Source organism: Clupea harengus, unplaced genomic scaffold (assembly GCF_900700415.2).
Source record: "Clupea harengus unplaced genomic scaffold, Ch_v2.0.2, whole genome shotgun sequence".
NCBI lineage: Eukaryota > Metazoa > Chordata > Actinopteri > Clupeiformes > Clupeidae > Clupea > Clupea harengus.
Window position 1 is genome coordinate 28,821 of NW_024879697.1, and position 16,365 is coordinate 45,185.

The 16,365-nt window shown below is 43.8% G+C and overlaps 1 protein-coding gene and 1 long non-coding RNA gene across 2 annotated transcripts; one reads left to right on the forward strand and one right to left on the reverse strand.

Annotated features, from left to right (window-relative positions):
• Window positions 1-202: 202 nt before the first annotated feature.
• On the reverse strand, window positions 203-8,357 carry LOC122129909. The gene is made up of 4 exons (XM_042704633.1): window positions 8,331-8,357; window positions 5,199-5,343; window positions 4,751-4,861; window positions 203-1,701 (listed from the first exon to the last, which is right to left on the reverse strand). Exons 1-4 carry the CDS (start codon window positions 8,355-8,357, stop codon window positions 1,298-1,300), a joined length of 687 nt encoding a protein of 228 aa, XP_042560567.1. The 3' UTR covers window positions 203-1,297.
• An 826-nt stretch (window positions 8,358-9,183) lies between these two features.
• On the forward strand, window positions 9,184-15,566 carry LOC122129911. The gene is made up of 4 exons (XR_006151815.1): window positions 9,184-9,473; window positions 13,791-13,920; window positions 14,287-14,395; window positions 15,005-15,566. It is a non-coding gene; the product is annotated as an uncharacterized LOC122129911 (long non-coding RNA).
• The last annotated feature ends 799 nt before the right edge of the window (window positions 15,567-16,365 follow it).

Consider the following 16,365-nt stretch of genomic DNA (forward strand, 5'->3'; position numbering starts at 1 on the left):
CTTTCTAACTATTTTTACGGTAAGAAATGTTCCTGCTGAGAGTCAAACAAGACTTAGTTAATTGTGTACACACCCATCGCTTCTGAAATAAGTAAGGTTGATTAAATCAACACTATTTATATCGATAACAAACACCTTTGATTAGCAGGTTTTTTTAGACGCGGTTGCGGAAGTAGGGAACGCTACGATTTTTTTTTTTTTGTGTTCACTAGGGGGGCCGTCATAATTTCTTGCACCTGGGCCCGTCGTTACTACTGTAATAAACCTAATTTGTAGTCAGGTTCTTTCGGTTGGGAGAATGCACACAGAACGAGGCTGTACACGGACTTTAAAAATAGTTAACAGTCTTTATTATTATTATTATTATTATACAAGTTACTCAGTCAATTCATACGGCTACCAGAAATGCCGGATCAGGTCAGGTTACTAAAAGTCAGTAAGCCTCAGTGCTACTCGACTGAACGACTACCCCAAGGCCCTAAACTAGGCGGGTTACACAGCAATACAACACACCACAATAAATATAAAGTTCCAACACACACCACCGCTGTAGGGCACTGCACACACTCCCACGGCACTGCAATAGGCACACCCAAGACGCCAGCCGGGCTACACACAAAGCCACCGTCTCTAAACCCTCCCACCTCAGATCATAAACTGGCTACGCCGTCAGGTTAAAACACACACTCATACACGCGCGCGCGCGCACACACACACACACACACACACACACACACACACACACACACAAATGAATAGAGATTAAAACTTAACTCTCCCGAGTTACAAGACCCTCCCCCGGGGTCTGAGCTTGGGCACTGATCGGTAAGGGGAGAGACAGAAACCACCGATCCAGCACTCGTGAGGTCTCAGCCAGTAACGCCAGCGGAAAACCCCTAACTGAGAAGCAGCCAACGCACTCCTAATTCTTCCCCAGCTTTAGCTACAGGTATCCCACTCTTCACCGCCGGCAGCCCTAAGCAGCATGCGAACGGCAACCACCCCTACACCTTGAATGCAGCTCGACGTGAGCAATCTAGCACCGCTTCCCAGACGCCTCACCTTTCGCTGTGGTCTTCCTTTATCCATGTTGTCTCAGCACTGATTATGTTCCACGTTCACTCTCCTCCACTCTCATCAATGACCAGGTGTAGCCCATTAATTAACACCGCCAGCTCACCCCTTAGATCCCTCCCCCAATACAAGAGTCATGTCAAAACATTCCTAACACATCACACATAACGTCATTACATTACACTCCCCCCGTCCATAAAGCAGACTCGCCCTCGAGTCTCAATCAAAACATCTCATAGTCCCGAGACCATCCTGGCAGCCTCCTTGGTCGCCCTTGGCGTGTCGCTTCGAGTAAAGGTGCGTCCTGGCGTGTCTCCTCCTCCATCGCCATCTGGTTAGCCGTGGGTATCTGCATGGCCCCCGTTTGTGAAGGTTCTTGACCACCTTGGGGCTGTGTAGTTTGAGCGGGTCGGTCCCCTTGCCGTTGTAATCCAACCGAGATGGCACAGCTTTCTGCGTCACGGCTTGATCCTCCTGTAGGTCTGGCTGGGGGCACCCTGGCTCTGGCTCCTGGCACTACCGCCTCGCCCTCTCGACCGATTATAGAGGATGGAGATCGCAGACGGGTCTCATTAGGTGGTATGGCAGCTGTCAGTGGTCTCGCTGCACCCCCTTGATTGGTAGCCTCTGTCACAGAAGAAAGACATGGTTTGAGTCTGTTGAAGTGCACCACTGTTTCTGTCCCCCCCTCCACTGGCCTTAGTCTATACAGAACTTCTGTTATCCTTTCTATGATCTTATAAGGACCCTTAAACCTTCGTTGTAATTTTGGACAAAGCCCCCTTTTCCTAGCTGTTCCACGGACCCACACCAATTCCCCTTCTGAATAATACTGGAAATGTGCTCTAAAATCATAATCTTCCTTCTGCTTCCTGGAGGCTCTTAACTGATGCCCTTTTACCGCATCTACCACTGTAGACAGTGTCTCCAACAATCTAGCCACATATTCTGAAGCCGAAGAGCCTTTTTCCCCCATTACCCAGGTCAAGCATAACGTCCACCGGCAGGACTATCTCTTTCCCAAAAAGAACTTTGTATGGTGTGAACCCTGTACTCGAGTGAACACTACTCCTATAAGCCATCATCACATAAGGCAACAGGATATCCCAGTTAGATTGGTTATCATCTACAAAGAGCGACAACATTGACCCCAGTGTTCTGTTAAACCTTTCAATCATTCCATCCGATTGAGGGTGATAAGGTGTAGTCCTGGTCTTATGAATGTTCAACAACTGGCAAACTTCTTTAAACAACCTAGATTCAAAATTACGGCCCTGATCAGTATGAATTGTGCGGGGGGCTCCAAAGCGGCACACCCACTGTTCAACCAACAACTTTGCCACCGTTTCAGCTTCCTGATTAGGAAGAGGAAACGCCTCCGTCCATTTTGAGAAGTAGTCCCCAATAACTACAATGTATTTGTTTTCTCTGGGGGTTCCAGGGAGAGGTCCTAAGATGTCCAATGCTACACGCTCATAGGGCCTAGAAGTTACCACAGATTGAAGTGGTGCACGCCACTGTTTTCCCGCAGCTTTTCGGGACCCACAATCTTTACACTCCCTACACCATTGTTTCACATCCCCAAACCAGCCCATCCAATAGAAACGATCTTTTACTTTTGCTTGTAATTTCTGTATTCCCAGGTGACCACCTGTAGCATCGTTATGCAACTGTCTTAAGACTTTTGGCACCATAGAACTGGGAATAACAATCTGGACCTGGTTTGCAGCATCTGAATTTGATGGGGGAAACCTCACCAATCGGGAGCCCTGCATTTGTATCTGAGCCCACACAGCTACATACTTCTGCAGATCAGCCGGTGGTTGCAAACAATTCGTTCCCTCGGATTTTACAGCAATGATCTTCTGTAGCTCGGCATCCTCTCTCTGAGCCTGAGCCAATTCATCCCCTTCCCACCCCGTGTTTGCATTAGGAGTTATGTTATGTACCGCCGCTATCACTGGCCCCCCTTGTGTCTGTACGACTGGCTGAGAGACCACTGGCGTTGACAGATAAGCAGGCAGCCTAGAGAGGGCATCTGCATTTGTATGCCCTCGTCCAGGACGGTGTACAATTTTATACTGGAAGCTAGCAAGCTGCTCTACCCACCTGGCTAATTGTCCCTCCAACCCTTGGAAATTATGCAGCCACCTCAAGGAGTTATGATCTGTCCGTAGGACAAACTCCTTACCCAGCAGATAGTGTTTAAAATGCTTTATGAAAGTAACCATACTCAATAGCTCCTTCTTTGTTGTTGCATATTTTCTCTCCTGTTTGGTTAGAGCCCTACTGGCGTATGCGATCACCTGTTCAAACCCTCCCTCTTCTTGTGACAACACAGCCCCAATACCTGCATCGCTAGCATCCGTATCGAGAACAAATGTTTTGGAGGGATCTGGGTATGCGAGAACTGGGGCTGACATCAAACTCAGTTTCAGTTGTTCAAAGGCTGTTTGACACACCTCTGTCCATTTAAAGCGCCTGCCTTTCTCTGTGAGCTGGTGCAGAGGGCGAGCCATCCCAGCAAACCCCTTTACAAACCTCCTATAATAAGAGGCTAAGCCCACAAAGCTCCTCACCTCTGTCTGATTCTTGGGCACCGGCCACTGACGCACCGCCTCTACTTTTTCTGGATCTGCCTTCACACCCTTGCATGAAATGATATGCCCCAAATACTGTACCTGACTGGCAAACAACTTGCACTTTGTGGGCTTAACTTTAAGGTTAGCCTGACGTAGTTTTGTTAAAACTTCGTCCAGGCGGCCTAAATGCTCTTGAAATGTACGGCCAAAAATAATAATATCGTCCAGGTACACCAGACAGGTGGTCCACTGAAGATCTGCCAGCACCAGATCCATCAGTCGCTGAAATGTACTAGGACTATTACAAAGGCCAAAACTGAGTACATTAAATTCAAACAAGCCTTGCCGTGTGGTAAACGCGGTCTTCTGTTTATCTTTCGGATCCATCTCCACTTGCCAGTAACCACTGGCTAAATCAAGTGTTGAGAACCAGCAAGCTTTATTCAAACTGTCAAGGGCATCATCAATACGTGGCAATGGATAGGCATCCTTCCGGGTCAAATCATTTAATTTGCGATAGTCAACACAAAACCGGAGGCCGCCATCGCGCTTGCGTACCAAAACCACTGGTGCTGCCCAAGGACTATGAGAGGGCTGAATAATGTCGTTTGCCAGCATTTGTTTTAAATGTTCAGTCACCTCTTGCTGTAGATGGATGGGAACACGGCGGGGTGGCAACTTCACAGGCTTTGCATCCCCTGTATCAATCTGGTGTAGCGTCAGGTGAGTTCTCCCCAAGTCACCCTCCCCCTCACTAAACACAGGCATATTTCTCTGTAACAAGTCACGGATATCTGTTAAGTCAGATGGAGCAAAACTTTTCTGATGCAACCCAAAATGTGCTATAAGCTTGTCAACAGTCCATGGCTCATTTGAGCAATCCTCATCCTCTCCCATACCTAAATGCTCACCCTTACAGCCCACCTCAATGTCAGTATGTAAAGTGGCCACCCTCATCCCCCCCTTCAATGTAATGGAATCCTTAGTTACATTAATCACTCTTATAGGTAGCCTCCCCATTTCCACTCTACAGACCACCCGAGCTATCATGACATCACATTGGTTTGAAAATGTGTCTAATGGTTCCAACATACCCTCAAAGCTGGGTTCGAAGGAATTTTCCACCTTGCCAGCAATGATTATCTCACCACGTGGGGGAATAACAGTGTCCTCGGGGATGATTACTGTCCGGGGCTTATCCAGGTCTGCCGGAATGATCAGGGGAAACATTTTCCCATTATTCGGCACTCATTTTTACCAAAATCCACTACCACCCCATATTTACTCAAAAAGTCAAAACCCAAGAGAATATCCTGGGAAGGCACATCAGCCACCAAAAACTCAGCAATTAACGCCAATGAATCAAACTGGCAGACTGTTTGCCATTTCCCCAAAATCTTCATCCTCCCCCATTAGCTGCAGCAACATCACCATGATGTCCAGACAGTTCCGACCCCCCATTAGTGATTTTGAGCCAAAGTTGTTTTGGGATGACGGATAATGTAGCCCCACTATCTACCAATAGAAGGGAGTCTGACGCACCTATTCTTGCTGTGATGTATCCTGAGCCACCATTGTCGCTTGCAGAGGCCGCATATGTACTGATGCGCCTGGGGGCAGGCAGTGGGCCTACGATACCTGCCCCCTGTAGTTTCCCTGCAAATATGGGCAGTTTCGTTTTATGTGTCTAGAACACCCACACTCCCAACAGCCATCCCCCGCCCCCCTGGCTTGAGTTAAGGGACCTTGTGGTTCAACATTGTTCCGGGAAGCTCGTCCTGACTCCCTAGAAAACATAGTTGAAGTGGCATTTTTACTAGACTGTTGGATATTAGTCACTGTTGTACGAAGATGTTTTACTTCCTGCCTCAATTCTTCCACCATCCCTAGCAGTACTTCCATTTGTTGATCACTTTTCGGTTTGTGCTCCACCACTCCCCTAACTTTAGCATCGGGCATCAGATGGGTTTGCTCCAAATTCCTGAGAAGCTCCATCTCAGAGGCAAGATCAATAGCCTGTTCTAACGTTTTAGGTTTTGCACTGCGCAGGCTAATCCGGAATTCACCACTAGAAAAATGGGTAAAAAAACTGATCTCTAGCCAACATATCCCGTATATAGTTATCAGCTGTGGGGTAAGCTTTAGTGGCAAGACGCCGTAAAGCATTGCCAAATTCCCTAGCTGTCTCGTTATGCATACGGCGCCGGGCGGTGAAGCTAGCCCTACTCCAGTCATCACTGTCACAGGGCTCAAAACATCTAGCCATAGCTGCTTTCAACAATGCATAGTTTTCTTTGGCATCACTCGGCAACCCACTATACATGTCTCTGGCACGCCCAGAAAGTAGTAGAGACATGAATTTTAGCTTCAAGGGCTCATTCCAATTATTAACCTCTGCCGCTAGATCGAACTGCTCTGACCAGTCAGACCACTCACGGCCTACACCAGTGAATGTCTCCGGCATGAACACCGGCCTAGCAGTAGCTATAGCTTCCCTTGCTCTCCCTGCGTCGTTAACAGCATCGAGCCTATCTGGCGCATTCTCTTCCCCGTCTGACATTGTTACAACAGTATCTAGGTCAATTAAATTATGAAAATTAGAGAATATCCCACCGCTGCCACCAGTGTAATAAACCTAATTTGTAGTCAGGTTCTTTGATGAGAAATTCATACGGCTACCAGCAGGGGCGTCGTTAGGCCTATTTTAGGGGGGCTGAAGCCCCCCTAAAATGTTCTTCAGCCCCCCCAAATTATTTGGCATTATTGGTGCCATTTATTTTAATTTTGGTGATGTCATTGAATTAAACTATTGTTTCTCACATGGACAAGTTATTTATAACTCGAACATGCTACATAGGTGCGTGCGTTCTGGTTTGTATGTTTTCTCCCCCTTCAAATTACAATCCAATAGCCTATCATCATACTTAACGATATAAACCCCGGGGATCTTGCGGAGACTGCTGCGCTGGCTTTCTCACTCTGCCAAGTAACGTCTCTTCAACGACAGCCAGGATTATAGCCAAGGAGTTTAGCTCAAAGTAAATGATGCAAGGAGTGAAATTGTAAGTACGGGTAGTTACAGAATGTGGCTATCTGTAGTTGTTAACGATTGTTACCTGCTTAAATGTAGGTTTAGCCTACTTGAGGTAAATTAAGGGAATATTGTAGTGGGCTATGTTAACACTAAGCTAGCTATCTAGCTAATTTGTTAGAAACTGTCTCCAGTGAGCGAGTGTGAACGGGCAAATTCAAAATACAAGAAATAACTATTGACATCTGTCTATTCTTTGCATTAATATATCTCTCTAGTATTTCGAAACAATAATATCAGTCCCTATAGAATGTTGTTGTTTATAATCAATTAATGCTAGTGAATTCTAGTTTGACTTGATTTTAGTGAATGCATTGGGTGCCTTCCATTTCAGCCCATCATACAATATTTATCATTTGATAATTAAGATGTTCTTGAAAAGTGTTTTTAAATTTTGTTATTCATGTTTTTTTTCCCATTGAATGGTATTTGACACTGAACTAGTTCATCTTTATCTCAGTGATAGTGTCCAAATGAGCATAAAATATCAATGGTATGTAAAAACTACAGGGACAACCAAATAGATGTAAATGTTGATCAAAATCGTATTCCCTTCTGCTCATAATAAAACAAGTAAACAACTCAAGAATTAGTATTTGGGAGCGGATAGGAAAGCTAGTTCATCCGTCTTTCCTTTACAAGCAGGACAATTATTTCTCTCTTTGAGAAAAGTTCACATTTGTGTTGTCAAATTTCACTATGACCTTGAAATTCTGTCTCTTGTGTTATCATATAGAGAATGCAAGCAAAACAACAGAGCAAAATCACACTCTTTCTGATTGAACGAATCTATGAACTGTCTGAAACAATGGATATCCGCGGCCCCAAATGGGCCCCCCAAAAAATTGCAGCGCGCTCTTTGCACAAACAAGCCACTCCCCTTGGGGCTAAGCCCCCCTTTCTTTTAATCCTAGAAACGCCCCTGGCTACCAGAAATGCCGGATCAGGTCAGGTTACTAAAAGTCAGTAAGCCTCAGTGCTACTCGACTGAACGACTACCCCAAGGCCCTAAACTAGGCGGGTTACACAGCAATACAACACACCACAATAAATATAAAGTTCCAACACATACCACCGCTGTAGGGCACTGCACACACTCCCACGGCACTGCAATAGGCACACCCAAGACGCCAGCCGGGCTACACACAAAGCCACCGTCTCTAAACCCTCCCACCTCAGATCATAAACTGGCTACGCCGTCAGGTTAAAACACACACTCATACACGCGCGCGCACACACACACACACACACACACACACACACACACACAAATGAATAGAGATTAAAACTTAAACTCTCCCGAGTTACAAGACCCTCCCCCGGGGTCTGAGCTTGGGCACTGATCGGTAAGGGGAGAGACAGAAACCACCGATCCAGCACTCGTGAGGTCTCAGCCAGTAACGCCAGCGGAAAACCCCTAACTGAGAAGCAGCCAACGCACTCCTAATTCTTCCCCAGCTTTAGCTACAGGTATCCCACTCTTCACCGCCGGCAGCCCTAAGCAGCATGCGAACGGCAACCACCCCTACACCTTGAATGCAGCTCGACGTAAGCAATCTAGCACCGCTTCCCAGACGCCTCACCTTTCGCTGTGGTCTTCCTTTATCCATGTTGTCTCAGCACTGATTATGTTCCACGTTCACTCTCCTCCACTCTCATCAATGACCGGGTGTAGCCCATTAATTAACACCGCCAGCTCACCCCTTAGATCCCTCCCCCAATACAAGAGTCATGTCAAAACATTCCTAACACATCACACATAACGTCATTACATTACACTACGTTATGCCACTGGGCAGGAAATATAATTAAACATCTACTATGTCAGTAACACATTCGCACAGCATTATGGGATCAGCAGTCCTATCACACACACACTCACACACATGGAAGTAAGCTACCCCCCCTGCATGCTACACAGTCCCCACCTGATGGGTCAGTTGTCCCCAACCACACTGACATTCTGAACAAAGTCCCGTAGGTGCTGGGGACACTGCCACTGCCATTAGGAGGGAGAGTATGGAGTCATTAGCTCGCTAGCCAACAACTCCAATTGCTCTTTTAACATTGTTTTCACATGCAATGCTGTTTGGCATACTGAAACAAAAACGCAAATAAACAACCAAAGTATAAAATAAAACAGAGGGAGAAAGGCCATTGGAGCTGATTAACTCTCCTGTTAATGATTGCAACCTAAAAACACTGAACCTGATGTGAAATACATGTAAAGCTTTTTTAACCACATAACATGTGTATTACTGTTTGTGTTCGTCTGTGTGTGTGTGTGTGTGTGTGTGTCTCTCTCTCTCTCTCTGTGTGTGTGTGTGTGTGACATAGAGAGAGAAAGAGAGAGAGGGAGAGAGAGGACACATCAGCAGTACTGTCCAACCAGAAGCCTTTATGACTTTAGCTGAACTCCTCCCCTTAGAAACTCCCCACCTCAAGGAAGAAGTGAATTTGAGAGACATGTTGCCGTTCAGTTCCATTTGACCCATCGTCCTAACAGAGCATATGCTATCTGTGTGAGAAAGGATCACAAACAGGAAACAGTAGCTGTAGTCGTGATTCGTTCCATTTCAACATTTTCTGGTTTAGGTTGATACAAGTTTTCAGACAATTGAAAGCGCAAGCAGAAACTGTAAGGCATAACTGTAGAGCATTTGCAACTACCAGACAACATGGAATCCAACTTCAGCCCTACCAGTGAAGCAGCACTTGAGCGTAAGGTAAGATTAGTGGTCATCAATTGTTTTCATATTGTTAATGACGCTTGACAACTCATACTGAGCCACGAGTTAGGAGGACCTCTAATGCGACAACTGTCGCCAAAAAAAAACAGATATACAATTTCGTTATATTCCAAAATATTTAGGGAATGACTGACCTGTTAAGTGAAATCTAGCACGTTGATACAATCGTGAATAATTACTGTGTCTTATTAAAGCTAAACTCTCCTGAGCAAGCTAGAGTGCTAATAGCTAGCGAGCTGTTTTGCCCTTTACTAAAATAACACGGTTGATAATCGCTGTTTTAATTACTTACATGACCTGTGATCACATACATATTTTTTGTGTCCAGATAACCTATCTTGGTGTCGCTCACCCATCCTGCAACTGCATATTGATAGGCATTCCTACTCTTGAAATCTCCGGTGTATGGGGATGGATTATGTTATGTACAAGATAAAGGTAAATGTCGGGAAAAGAATGTTGGGGCAGACGCTTTGCAGACTTTAACGGACAAAATAAAGTTGAAGTTAATATATTATGGATCGCAGCCAATAATCAATGCCTTTTCCAAATATCGCTGTCCTTCTGTCTCATTTAGATGTGCTATCAACTACAGCTCGCTAGCTTGCTCAGGAGAGTTTAGAGTTGATAAACCACAGTAATTATTCACGATTGTATCAACGCCAAAAACAAATCCTAAAGGAGACATCACATAAAAAAGCACATGCTTAGATTTTAGTATGAATAGAAGTGGCGATTTTAGCCCGACATTTCTGGTGAGGCAATTTTGTATGACATATGTTCATTGTCATGACTGTTCGCCAGCTAACCAACCACTAGAATTAGGAAATACTACATTATTTTAAAAAGTTCAAATTTGAAGAAACTATAAAGCCAAACAACATAATCCACCCTGCACTGACAGTATGACATGCTTGCTCAGGAACTTTTTTTCTTTAAAGTAGCATAACGGAACAATTGCTAATCGCTAACGATATGCTAGCGGCTAAAACTAACGAAATCTCTTGAAATGTGCTGACTTTGACATTATGACAAACTAGTTAGTCAACAACTGTCCTAACACAGTCAAACATCAAGCAAGTGCAACACACAAGACAAAGCAAGACGGCAAATAAGCTACTTACTAGTACGGCAGACAGTAGAAACCGGTCGGCTTCAGGCAATCCTACATTTAGCAGTAATATGCCTACGGACCCTGGTATGGCAATGGCACAGAGGCGATTCTCCATATTAAAAGTCATTGTAGCGCCCCAATTTTTTTAAAGCTGCTATTTTAAGGTAAAACTGCTTATCCTAACCCTAATCCTGATGTACAATTACTGCATAATGCCACTATAAATTGAATAGACCAGACTAACTCAATACATGGTGCCTGTCGGCGGGGAAACGTATTTCCTAAAGAATCCGTGTTGAAACCGGATATTGTCACTTTACTCCGGTCTCTGGTTGGATAAAACTTGTCACATGTCCTGAACAGAAATGGACAAGGACCTTTGATTTATTCTTTAGGAACCATGTCGATGCCTGACTTTTAATGTTGTGTCACATTAACATTAATAGCGATTGAATTACACTTGTAATCGCTAGCGGTAAATAAACGTTAATAACTTGAATGACTGATTAAGGATATATGTTACACATCACAAACACACGTAATCGATGTTTTTGTGTGATAATTAGGTAATAGGGAAGCTTAAAATTACAGTATCTTACGCAAGCTAATTTACCTAGCTAGCTAGCAATAGAATTGTGTGGTGTAATCGCTAGCGGTAAATACACGTAAATAACGAATGACTGATAAAGGATATATGTTACACATCACAAACACACACAATCGATGAGTTTTGGGGGAAATGAGGTAATTGGTTAGCTTAAATTACAGTATCTTAGGCGAGCTAATTGCCCTAGCTAGCCAAACCGGAATTAACAGTGCTAGCTTTGTGTTTGGTCATATAGCTTCGTAAAAGTTCGGTTAACAAGTCACTTTTGTGTTTAGTTGTATGACTTTGTAAAAGTTCGGTTAACAAGTCAATTGAGCATTAAGCCACCTGACTATAATGGGTCAATTCATATCAGCATGCTAACGTTATACTTATTAGCAGCGAGGCTAGCTAGCTACTATGTGTTCCAATGGATTGTTGGTCTAAGCATTAGCAGCATGGGTCAATTCATATCAGCATGCTAACGTTATACTTATTAGCAGCGAGGCTAGCTAGCTACTATGTGTTCCTATGGATTGTTGGTCTAAGCATTAGCAGCAACCTAACAATAATGGAAAGCTTCAGTTAAGACCTACAATACTCTGCAACATTCGTGTACCACATGAACAACTAACCGAGTCAATGTAGACATATAAAAAGTCGTGTAGATAGCTTTATTCACATAAGCCGTATAACTTCACAAAAATAATAATAATTTAAAGAAAACCGATCGTTTGAATGTCAGGCGATCAACACAACTTCTCAACTAAAAAGTAAAGGTCCTAATCAAACGGAGTAAAGTGACGACTTCCGGTTTCAACACGGATTCTTTAGGAAATATGTTTTCCCCGCCAACAGTGCCTCACCTGACCGCACGTCCCTTGTTTTCTCCCGTCTATTTGAATAGGACATGCGCAAATTCAGCGAATTCAGCGATTATGATTATAAAAATGGTCAAAATGATTGGAATCATGCAGAGGGGTGGAAAGCCCCCTTGTGGCACTGCACTGCACTGCATTCTCCTTCGAAATACCTAGATTTTTCTCCACCGTCTGTTGTTTTTGTTGTTCTTACTTTGCGTTGATTATGTGTCATGATGGTACTATTGTTCGGTTTAGCAAAAATAAGGGGACTGTATTTTAAATAATGTGGATTTAGATTTGGGACACGGAAGCTCTTCTTTCAAGCGGCCATTGGGTTTGTGACGTCACCAGAACTCCCCTGTCGATCTTTATTTTGACAACTGTGGTGGACCCTACACTTTGTGTGGCGCCCCCCTATGTGTTCAACTTAATTGATCTGCCTTTGTGTCGAATGGTTGATGCCTGTCCAATCGGGTGTGATTACCAACATACTGGTGCTGTTGTCATAGTACCAATGTTGTCTTGGTGGCCCTCGGGAAGACGGTATTACTATTAACACACAATTGCACCCTGTGATGACTAGGGTTGGGTACCGAGAACCGGTTCCAATATGGCACCGGTTCCTATACAACCGGTACCTACCCGGACCGAAATGCAACGCAGATTTCGGTGCTTCCTTTTGGTGCCTAAGCCAATTGAAATAAATAACAGCAACAAATCATGGAGCTAAATGAACAAAACGTAAAATGTTGGCTGCAACATGAAACACGGAGGCTGGTTCCAAAACAGTAGAAAACTAGCAATAGCTAACGAGCAGTCACGTCACGAGTACGATCTGTATGAATTCTTTTTTCTTGGTCACTGGTTGCTAGGCAGATTTCGAGGGGCACATTTAAAACTGAGCAGGCAGCATTTCACAGAGCAAGCACAAACAGAGCTTGCCATCAATTTAACAGAGAAAATGCCGAAAGGTAAACGGTCAAAAGTGTGGCTGTATTTCGCACAAAAAGATTCAAACAACGTGACATATGCAGCAAATGCAACAAAACAATTGCCTGTAAAGGGGGGAGAGAAGGCGAGAGTCAAAAGCAGATCAGCAACCACAGACTGAAGACTAAACGGAGATGCCAGCTAGTCTCTTCAAGGGGCAGTACAAGTTCACGTACTCAGTGTGTTCAAATAACCATATTAGGTATAAACAAGATAGAAAAGATAGGTATAAAACAAATCAGAAAAAATGGTGAAATTTCATTAAATAAATGAAACCGGTATTGAAAAAGCACCGGTATCAAAAAAAAAAAAAAAGATACCCATCCCTAAGCGCGTCCTCACTGCATCCTACTGCGACGCAACGGACATTCATGTACTTTTAATCGTCAACGGAGTCTTCTACAGTGCCTATTGTACATCCACACATACAGTATCTCCATGAACTGGTTCATCTTGGCTGGCATGTGTGAAATAGGGCTGCATTCACTGCACTATACACACGCAAAACAAACCCACAGCATCACACACTCCTAGAACATCATACATATAGCATCACACACTCCTAGAACATCATACATATGCTTTTTCTATGTCATTTAACACACAGCAATTCCACGTTGCATGACACACACACAGACAGCATCCTACCTAGCAACAGTGACATACTCCACTTTGGTCATCACCCAGTCTCAGACACACAAATCAGACAACCTTGTGTGTGTGTGTGTGTGTGTGTCTAGGCGGGCTCCCAGCGGTTCAGTGAGAACATGCCACACAAGTTCGAAATCCGCAGCTACAAAGTTCCCACCTTCTGCAACCACTGCAGCTCCATGCTGTGGGGCTTCATGCGTCAGGGCCTTCAGTGCAAAGGTGAGACCCGTTCCCCTCTTCATACTGGCCACCCCCTAGAGTAACACATCTCATGCGCCAGGGCCTTCAGTGCAAAGGTGAGACCCGTTCTCCTCTTCATACTGGCCAGCGCCTAGAGTAACACATCTTTCAATATCTCTCAGATCTGTTTGCACACCATATAAGTTGGTGACATAGTATTACACATGGGAGCAGCACGGCCATTCTGCCAAAGGCCATACAACGGTTTATTTATTGACTCATGTTTCCCCTTTCCTCCTAATCTCTCTCCATGTCTCTTTCTCTCTCTTTTTCTCTCTCTCTGTCTCTGTCTCTCTCTCTGTCTCTCTCTATCTCTCTCTGTCTCTCTCTCTCTCCATGTGGCAGCCTGTAAGATGAATGTGCACAAGCACTGTGAGAATAATGTGGCTCCTAGCTGTGAATGAATCAATGAAGTTCAGAGTCTGGGAGAAGATGCAAGAGATTGTTCAATAAAGTGAGTACTGCTACTGGTGATCACACTCACGCACACACTCTCTCTCTCACACACACACACACACTCACACACACACACACGAACACACGAACACACACACACACACACACACACACACACACACACACACACACACACACACACGAACACACACACACGAACACACACACACACACACACACCTCCTCATTTCTGCTCAGTGTTCTCCTCCTCTCTGCCTCCTCACCATCACGTCTCTGTGGGCTCCACATGAATCTGCTCTCTAAGGTTTAGTGACAGTTGGGCTCTACCTAGGGGGGAGTTAGCCATATATGTGTGAGAGATGTGAAGGCAGATGCAGGAAGGCTTTGCTGCTCACACTGGCCATTTGAATGCGAATAAACCTGTTGTCAAAGGGCAGAATACAGAGTTTAAAATAAAATAATGTAAGTTATATAAATCACTTCAGTTCAAAGGTGACACAAACAGGAAAACAGCAGTATTTGGTTTTATCAGTGTGTTTCAGTTTTGTATTGAAGACTGATGATAATCACAACCATCATTATCATTATCATTATCTTACTGGAACTTCAACTGGATTCTCTTGTGTGTCTCTATCTTTCTCTGTAGCTCCTGTGACTCTGGATCCCAACACTGCACACCCAAAACTCATCCTCAGTTCCTCAGATATGGAGGAGATGGGATAGAATTTTCTCCTTACTTTTCATGATTTTGCTGATTTTCAGAATCTCTACACACACACCTGTTCCCTAATAACCTGATATCTTCATGCCTAAACTGCTCTGGGAATGAGTTGATTATGATGTTTGGATTAATGATTATGTTTCAGATCAAAATAAATAGTTAGGTTATTAGATGTTTGTCCTGTTCGCATTAAATACATTTATAATCTATGACATCTGTGACATGTCATTAATATCTGTAATCTAGAATATTCCATAACTGTCTAATGAAAGCTGGTGACATAGGCATCGCCCTCTACACACTCACCATTCCACACCTCCCAGTTTCTGATCACTGACTCCACCCACATCATCACACACCTGAAAGCCATTATGGACTCAGTAAGTCACTGAATAAGTACCTGTGTCACCTGTTATGATACCACTATTCAAGTCTACTTCCTGGCTGAGCATCCCTGGTAGTCTTGATACTCACCTGTGTCTGCCTCTCCCTTTACTGAATATAACTGAGCCTTTTGATGAACCTGTTTTCCTGTGTACTGGTCTCCTGCCTTATTGCCTTTCATGAGTGTGCACCATTGTAAAGAATAAACCTTATTCCTTATCAAAAACCATCCTCTTGACAGAGTCTCCATGTATCTGTGGTATTAGAACATGAGATATGAGATGAGATATTTTGGGGATTTGCTGAGATTTCAGTCTGCTGTAAGATCCTCATCACCCCGGTTGACAGCACTCTTTAGCTAAGCACTATTTTAATGTATAGTTCTGTAGAGGTTATCCCCCCCTGTTCTAAACAACACTCCATCAGCTCTATTTTTAGCTCCATTCGGGTCTACTTGCGAGTGTTATGTATCTGATCCATGGGTTATGTGTGATCTGACCAGTGTGAGATATGGTGATATCCTCTCCCCACGAATATCAATACTATGACGGTTTTTAATACAAGTTTAAAAAATTCTGATGAAAATGTGATAAAATGTAAAGGTAATGTTAAAGCCACAGTTTTTCTCTGTTAAAATTGTACTTAAAACATACTGGATCCCACAGGACAACTGTCAAACTTTGTGCTTGTCAAGTAGCAACAGTCAAATTAGCCAATTACCATCGTTAACTACATCATAACTATTGGCTAATGTTGTATATGTAAGGTTGTAAAAGTGAAATAATTATACATAATTAATACATTAATAAAATAACACATCAAGAACATATATATTTTTTTGTAAAACTTTATTAAAAAGGATTTTAAGTCCACAGTAGTTTAGACTTTGGCACCTACAATAT

Coding starts and splice junctions, on each gene's coding strand:
- LOC122129909 (XM_042704633.1), bottom strand. CDS start 8,357: ATGGATAAAGGAAGACCACAGCGAAAG. Junction 5,344..8,330: donor AAGGAAGACCACAGCGAAAG/GTGAGGCGTCTG, acceptor TGGGTGTTCTAG/ACACATAAAACGAAACTGCC. Junction 1,702..4,750: donor CTTCGAACCCAGCTTTGAGG/GTATGTTGGAAC, acceptor CTTCTGTGACAG/AGGCTACCAATCAAGGGGGT.